The following is an 8,518-nucleotide window of genomic DNA, read 5'->3' as shown; positions in this document are numbered from 1 at the left end:
TGACATTATATTTGCAACCTTCCAATCTGTAGGGATTGTTGTGCAATCTGAGGAATCCTGAAAGTTATACCTAGAGCATGTGTTTATCTTCCACTGGCCAGGTCAGAGCTACTTATGCAAAATCCTGCAGACAGCATTTCCTGAAAAGCACCTTACCATCCATTATCACTTCTATAGGGATTTTTCCTAAGGGCACCAATAACAGCCTGGTAACTCTGCATTTGCTGATAGGCTCATTTGTACTTGTCGAGCCTATTAGCTAACAATACAAAGCAATATCAGGCTCTGATTGATTGAGCCCCCTTAGAGCGGGAAAGCAGATTGGTCTGAACATTGAGGTGTGTGCGCACGAGGAAGGAGAGGCGACCCGGCGAGGAGCGAGAGAGACAGAGGGGGAACACATCCCGCCCGAGGACAACGGAGAATCCCGTTCCGCGAGCCTCGCCCGCCCCAAATCCGGGGCGGTCGTGACAGTAAAATTCGTTTTCTTTTGTGAAAAAAGGCGCAGCCAGCAGGTTTCTCCGCCTAGACCTGAGGGCAGGTGAGCCCCCCCCCCCCCCCCTCACCCCCAGCGGGGTGAGGCGCCAGGTGCCGGGTGAAAGCCACGAGTCAACGTGAAGCAGCCGGTCAGCAGGTTGACAACGCGTGGAGCAGGAGGAGGGCGACTCGACACCGCCAGGGCTGAGGGCAAGGCCAGCCTGCATCAGTGAGGGGCCTGACCAACATGAGGAGGTGACGGGTGAAGCAGGAGGTTAGCTTGAAAACCCCAGTGAGTGAGATTAGTGAGTTTGTGAAAATGGGAGTGAGGGGTGGGGTGAGACTGTGAGGGATGGGGAGGACTGTGGGAGGAGTGTGTCTCAGGGGAGGTTCGCCAGGGTTGCAGACTCGCAGGTAGGGAGAGTTTCTGAGGGCCATGTTGTTTTTACATAGAATCATGGAATCCTACAGTGCAGAAGGAGGCTATTCGGCCCATCGAGTCTGCACCCACCACAATCCCACCCAGGCCCTACCCCCATAACCACATACATTTACCCTAACTAGTCCCCCTGACACTAAGGGGCAATTTTAACATGGCCAATCCACTTAACCAGCACATCTTTGGACTGTGGGAGGAAACCGGAGCACCTGGAGGAAACCCATGCAGACACGGGGAGAATGTACAAACTCCGCACAAAGTGACCCAAGCTGGGAATCGAACCCGGGTCCCTGGCGCTGCGAGGCAACAGTGCTAATCACTGTGCTAAAAATAACAATTCCATTTCTACAAAGTCTCATCAAAAATGAAATCCATACATTTGGGTCCACGATGAATGCAGTTTTTATATGCTGTGCTCCCCCCTCTGGACAGGGGGAGAGTTTCTGAGATTGTGAGGAGGGAATGGGCAGGAGAGTACAATGAGTGTAGTTTGAAATCCTGAATCACAGCTGCATTGTTAAGATGCACATCACAATATCAACCATCTTGACCAACGTTCTGGTAAACCTGGATTTCAATTCAGCAATTATTTATATGGACGTGTTTTAAAAGTTAAAAAGCACTAAAGCAGCGATCAATTGGTGTATTTTTGTAGCTTATGCCTTTGGATTCTGTGGGGTGAGGGTGGCTGGGGTCTGGGAGGGTGTGACATCATGGGGGGAGGGGGGGCATTTAGAAATGTGGCCTCAAAGTGTAAATCTGCCCCTGGTGTTAGTGCAGCAAATACCATGCCATCCTATGTCATATATGTATATATTACATCCTATGTAATAAGAAATTATCATTATAGCTCTGAAGGGTCACCAGACTCAAAATGTTGGCTCTGTTGTTCTCTCCCCACAGATGCTGTCGGACCTGCTGAGAGTTTCCAGCATTTTCAGTTTTGGTTATTATATATGATGGGGGTGATTCTCCCAGCCCCTTTAGCGGGCTTCCCACTGAGCGCCATGGACTCTGTGTATCTCCCCACCCAGTCAGGTTTACTCCAGCGTGGTTTACAATAGCTCCCCACTAACGGGGAGCTGGCGGCCTGACTCTGCTGGAATGGAGGCAATGGAGGGCCCCCAGGAGGTTGGGGCAAGGGGTCCCTTTGCACTGCCCACTGAGCATCAGGCAGTGTCAAGGGTGGGGGGGGCAGAGGGTGCAGGGCCTATTGGGGCGAAGCCTGTGGAGAAGATCGGTGGAGTTGGGGGTCCCACTGCCACTCTGCATTGGGATCAGTGACAGAGGGAGGGAGGACAGTGATTGGGGCTGGCCAATGGGGTTGGGGGTGGTGCTGGCCTACAGGGAAGATTGAGGCTGCGGGGTTGGGACTACGGAGGGGGTGGGTGGGGAGGAGATCGATGCGGGCCGGGGGTGGGGAGTCGGGGCTGACCCTGAGACAACCTGGAAGCCAGCGATCAGGAGATGGTGGGGTCGGAGGGGCAGTGTTGTGGGGTCGTGGGGCTGGCGAGCGATTGGGCTGGCCAGCGATCAGGAGACTGGCAGTGCGGAGCTACTGCGCATGTGCCAATCTCCGCTATGACAGATCAGCGCATGCGCAGTGGCCCGCTCAGGACTATACTGCCGGCCTCCCCAGCGGGAACAGGCCCCGCCCACTGATTTTTATCGTGATTCACACTAGTGCACTCTGCAGTGCACAGAGTGTGGGAGATTCATTTTGAAAATCCTGCTGAAAAAACCAGCGGGTGTTACTCCAGTTTTTATGGAAATTCGGCACTTAGAATGTTTATGGGAGAATCCTGGCCAGTAACACATTAAAGAGAAATCTGACCATCTGTACTTTGGTGATGACCAAATGATTGTGTTGAGAGCTCCACAGTTCATGAAGGAATGTGCTGAAAAACAATGACTGATGGAGAATAAACAAAAACATTTTTGATATTCCACACAGCAACATGATCTCTCCATTTCTTTCCATTTATTTATATACACATTTCAATGTATTTGGATGTTTAATTGTCATGTGCATTTGTATTCATTTCGTCAGCTTTCGGAAATGGGAAATGCCTAAATCCCCACAAATTGGCAGGAGAAGCCACTCCATACAATGTCTTTCTCAATGTCAGTGCTTATTACACAGAGGGTTAGCTAGACAGATTCCCATTGGAAACAAACAGCCAGAGTGACATGCCATTAGCCCTTGGCTCATTGTCGGTGTTTCATCCTGAGCCTTAGCAGCTTTAGTCAGCATTGGTTTGCCATTACCTTCCACCCTCAGTGCCAGGGTGGGGAGGCAGCTGGTGCCAAGCCTATCACATCTGGAGCAGGAATCAAACCCACACTGTTGGCATTATTCTGAATGCCAAGTTCGCCTTCTGAGTGAACTGATCCCCTTCCAGAGTAAAGTCCTGTTTTCATTCCATGATTGTCATCATTCAAATCAAAGACTGACAGTTTACAAATGACAAAAAATAGAGTTCATTGTGAGTCAACAAAACCAGAGACTTGGTGTGGCACAGTGGCTTGGGTGACTCAGTGGCAGAGTGGTTAGCTCTGCTGCCTCACCGAGCCAGGGACCGGGGTTCGATTCCTGGCTTGGGTCACTGTGCGGAGTCTGCACGTTCTCCCCATGTCTGCTTGGATTTCCTCCGGGTGCTCCGGTTTCCTCCTATAGTCTGAAAGATGTGCCGGTTAGGTTGATTGACCATGCTAAATTGCCCCTTTTGTTTTAGGGGAGATTAGCAGGGTAAGTGTGTGGGGTTACGGGATAGGATGTTGTCGGTGCAGGCTTGATGGACCGATTGGCCTCTTTCTACACGAGGGATTCTATGAATAAAAAGAGAAAATGGTAGAGATATTCAGTGGGTCCAACAGCATCTGTGGAGAGAGAAACAAATGAACATTTCAGGTGAATGGCCATTCGTCACTGTAAGGGGAAAAATGTAAGGAAAGCACACTTTAAAATAGCTGTCTGGCACATAGAGTTAACTGGGAAAGGAACCATAAAGCAGACACCGGCTTCCACTTATACAAAGATCACTTCAAATCAAACCCAACAGACAAGCCATTTCTAAATCACAGACAGTGACTTAAAGTAAACAAACACCTCAGGAAGCCAAGCCACGGATCGAGACATCTTTTAGATAAGGAAAAACCCGAGACAAAGGGAATAGATTAGTCATGGGAAGAGCGGGAAAATATGAATGAAGGGAAATCGATTAACACCTGAATGAACCGAAACCAACCATTGATAGCCACAGACATAGGAAATGTACCCATTCAGAAGAACAATACTATGTTAAATGTCTGTATCTGTTTGTATCTGCCTATAACGATGTGATAATGTTCAAATCACCGGTCCATCTATTGTGTAAAAAGTATAAAGATGGACCGTTCCCGTCATTTTACTGAGAGAAGGTTTGCTACAGACATGTGCCTTGACTCCCAGAGCTCCGTTGAATAAATTGTGTTTTTGAATCTCGAGATCTGACTACTAGTGGATTTTTCCCACAACACTCACAACTGGAAAAGGTTTGCCATGTGACAAGTTTTTTATAAATATAAGGGGCATAGAAAAGTGGCAAGAGTGGAAAGAACAAAAGACAAGATCTGTGAGCAGATGAAAGACAGGAGATAATGAACCGTGTAAGGCAAAGTGCATGGCAAAAACATAAGACATTTACTGCACAGTAAGAGGCCATTTGACCAACCTTGTTTATGCTGGCCAAAAAAATATTTGGCCTAATCCCACTTTTCAGCTTTAGGTAAAATAGCCTTGTAAATTGCTGCATTTCAAATGCATTGCCAAGTCTTTTAAAAAAAAATACACCCAGGCTGTCTGCCTCTATCCTGCTTTCAGACATTGAGTTCCAAAAAACCATCATCCTCTGCGGGGTGGGTGGCACGGTGGCCACAGGGCAATGGACTCGAGTTTGATTCCCGGCCCGCGTCCCTATCAGTGTGAAGTCTGCATGTTTTCCCCATGTCTGTGTGGGTTTCCTCCGGGTGCTCTGGTTTCCTCCCACAGTCCGAAAGGCATGCAGATTAGGTGCATTGGTCATGCTAAATTCTCCCTCAGTGTACCCAAATAGGCGCTGGAGTGTGGCGACTAAGGGATTTTCACAGTAACTTCATTGCAGTGTTAATGTCAGCCGACTTGCGACACTAATTTAAAAAAATCTTATGCCCCTCAGCCCCCCTTCACCCTTCTACGGATGACTTTAAATCGCCTTTGGTTAGAAATCTGTCTGCTGAGTGGGGGAACAAATCCCCCCCTATCTAGTCTGTGTAGGGCGCCCTTCATAACTTTATACCGCTCCGTTCAATCTCGCATCAATCCCACGGTGCTTCGAAAAAAAACCGGATCCTAATAGAGGTAGATGGTTGTAGAGGAATTGTAAGTGGCACTGGCAGAACACTGGCATGTCACCCAGTTTAAGCACCTGTGGTGGGGAGGGGGGGGGGGGCACGCAAGTGGGGGGTAAACGTGAGCACCAAGACACAATCCTCAGGCTGCGCTCTCTGTACTGAGGGGGCTATGATGGGAATGTGTACCACTGTACACGCCAGACCCTTAACGCCTTTTATCGGTACTACTGGAAATGCAGCCAGCACTGGCCGAGACAGATGGGGCTATTTGAGAGCGGGGACAGCCTTTCCTTTGATTAATGCTCCAGCCCTTATTAAACTGTACAATAATCTCCATCCCCAGGCAGCAGCTAAGACAAGAGGGTTCTCCCAGATTCGCACTAGCCAACCCGATGTGTGAGGCTGTGGGCACTCACTAAATCCCACTCAGGGGTTGCTCATCCCCTCTCCTTCCCTATGGGAACCCCGAAACAACATGTAGGAATGGAAGTGGAGGGAGGTTATACACGGCACCGTAAATACACACACACAGTAACATTCAGGGCGTGCGGAGTGCACATTTCTCTGTGTGCAGACCAGCAGAGATTCCCTGTGACACTGTGATGAAGAGCTCCGCACACAACCTGGGATAATAATAGTATCCCTGTGCTATATACCGCATCACGCAGGGAATGAATGACACGGCCAGTAGATGTGGCTTCTTTGACTCTTCCAGATCTGACTGGACCCTGCTGTGTCCTCTGACCCTGCACCGTCTGAGAGCGTCTGGAAATCACTGCTAAAGAATTGGATGCACAGAGAGAGAGAGAGAGAGGGGGAAATGCGAACAGCTCCTTTCCGTGGGAAAAGAGGAGATACATTTCCACTTCTCCAGTGAAGCGAGGGAGGAGGACAATGTAGTTTTCCTTTCAGAGACTTGGATGATTTGAGTGTGTTTGTGGATTGAACTCTGTGAGTGTTCTCACTGTCAGTGAACACATCATCAGAGATACTACAATCAAGTTGGGGTCCCCCCCCCCCCCGCCCCCCTGCAAAGGGTAACTGAAGCAGCGGCTGAGGGGGTCTGGAAAATGAGTGACTTCTCTTGTCTTTCCGAGGATGTGTCCTCTCCCGGCGGTGAGCTGCGCCCTTAGCCGCCCGGCCAGCGGTGTTGGCGGCGGGCTGCTGCTCTCTCCCCGGGGAGCCGGCGATCAGGGCAGCCCGCCTTGGACGCGACATGCTTGCGGTGGGTGTCCGGGCAGACCCAGCCCTTCCGGAGTGGAAGAAGCAGGTGGGTTTGAGGCGGGGGCTTGCGCAGGGTGAGGAGAGGCGGCTGCAGGCGGAGGGGGTGAGATGCTGGCAGCAGCAGCCAGAGGAGGAGGAGGTGGGCAGCGGACTGGCACTCACTCCGGCGTTGTAGACTGCTTCTCTCCAGCCCGGATTGCACAGTGAGTCAGGACATGGACATCTAACACCAGTGTGTGTGTGTGTGTGTCTGTGGCAGGAAGGATGCCGAACAGCACCCTGCCTCAGGATGCAGCAAGTGACAAGAAGGAGTTGCTGAGCCGGGTCTTCACTGGCTCCATACTCACCCTCCTCATCCTCTTCACCTTGCTGGGTAATGCCCTGGTTTGCGCCGCCGTTTTCCGGTTCCGCCACCTCCGCGGGAAAGTTACCAATATTTTCATCGTATCCCTGGCTCTGTCCGACCTGCTGGTGGCCGTCCTGGTGATGCCCTGGAAGGCAGTGGCCGAGGTGGCCGCCTACTGGCCCTTCGGCCCCTTCTGCAAAGTCTGGGTGGCTTTCGACATCATGTGCTCCACCGCCTCCATCCTGAACCTGTGTGTGATCAGCCTGGACCGCTATTGGGCCATCTCCAGCCCCTTCCGCTACGAGCGCAAGATGAGCCGGCGCCTGGCACTGCTGATGATCGCCCTGACCTGGGCACTCTCCATCCTCATCTCCTTCATCCCAGTGCAACTCAACTGGCACAGCAGCTACCCCCAACCCGGGGCAGCTGGCAACAGCAGCGGGCAGGCTGCAGACAACTGCGACTCCAGCCTCAACAGGACATATGCCATCTCCTCCTCCCTGGTCAGCTTCTACATCCCGGTGGCCATCATGCTGGTCACCTATACCAGGATCTACCGGATCGCCCAGATCCAGATCCGCAGGATCGCCTCTCTGGAGAGAGCAGCCGAGCACGCCCAGAGCTGCCACCGCACCAAACTGGATTCTCAGCAGCACCCCAGCGCCCTCAAGTCCTCCTTCAAGAAGGAGACCAAAGTGCTGAAGACTCTGTCCATCATCATGGGGGTTTTTGTCTGCTGCTGGCTGCCCTTCTTCATCCTCAACTGCATGGTCCCCTTCTGCGACCGCAGCTCTCCCTCCAGCGCCTCCAAGCTGCCCTGTGTCAGCGAGACCACCTTCGACATCTTCGTTTGGTTCGGCTGGGCCAACTCCACCCTCAACCCGGTGGTGTACGCTTTCAACGCCGAGTTCCGCAAGGCTTTCTCCAGCCTGCTGGGCTGCCACCGCCTGTGCCCCAGCAACCAGGTGGAGACGGTCAACATCAGCAATGAGCTGGTCTCCTACAATCAGGACACCGTCTTTCACAAGGAGATTGTCACCGCCTATGTCAACATGATCCCCAACGTGGTGGACTGCCTGGACAGCAACCAGATCTTCGACAGAATGTCTCAGATCTCCGCCAGCCACGACCTGGCCACCGACTCGGTCTATGAAATGGACGGAGACGCGGATCTGTCTCTGGATAAAATCACCCCCTTTACCCCCAATGGGTTGCATTGATGACAAGATCAAACGGGATCTAGAGTAGGAGACTCTGTACCCAGCCAGCCCTGGACAAATCTAATGGGATCTGCCCATTGGATTGGGGCAGAATAAATGGCCCAATTGTGGACTTCTTAATGGACAAAGTTCAGCGATTCAGGAGACCAGGAAGATTTGTGATTTGCAGGGAATTACTCAAACCAACTTCAACACCAAACAAGCCAGGAGTTATTCCATATCGGTGGGGAGAAGGGGGAGGGTGTAACTTGCTTTTCAATCAATTGACACCACTTTATTTTTGCAAATACAGGTACTTTGGCTCCGCTGCCACTTTGCGAATTGATGCTGGGTTGTTACTGTTCGTTGTGCTCGACATTTCACTCATGGTCGTTTCTTTGCACAGAGCCTGGCGGATGGGAAAACTTTCAAAAGTACAGAACGTCCTGTCCTGTGCATGGG

At 51.4% G+C, this 8,518-nt stretch overlaps 1 protein-coding gene across 1 annotated transcript; it reads left to right on the top strand.

The window, feature by feature from the left end:
* Positions 1-2,107: 2,107 nt before the first annotated feature.
* Positions 2,108-8,077, top strand: drd5a (dopamine receptor D5a). The gene is made up of 2 exons (XM_078211858.1): positions 2,108-2,139; positions 6,832-8,077. Exon 2 carries the CDS (start codon positions 6,998-7,000, stop codon positions 8,075-8,077), a length of 1,080 nt encoding a protein of 359 aa, XP_078067984.1. The 5' UTR covers positions 2,108-2,139; positions 6,832-6,997.
* The last annotated feature ends 441 nt before the right edge of the window (positions 8,078-8,518 follow it).

The sequence above is a fragment of the Mustelus asterias genome, chromosome 1 (genome assembly GCF_964213995.1).
Source record: "Mustelus asterias chromosome 1, sMusAst1.hap1.1, whole genome shotgun sequence".
In the NCBI taxonomy this organism is placed as follows: domain Eukaryota; kingdom Metazoa; phylum Chordata; class Chondrichthyes; order Carcharhiniformes; family Triakidae; genus Mustelus; species Mustelus asterias.
Note: the sequence above shows the minus strand (reverse complement) of the source record. Positions and strands in the feature narration are given on the sequence as shown.

Bases quoted from the DNA above. Each gene is read 5' to 3' on its own strand.
- drd5a (XM_078211858.1), top strand. From the start codon at position 6,998: ATGCCCTGGAAGGCAGTGGCCGAGGTGGCCGCCTACTGGCCCTTCGGC.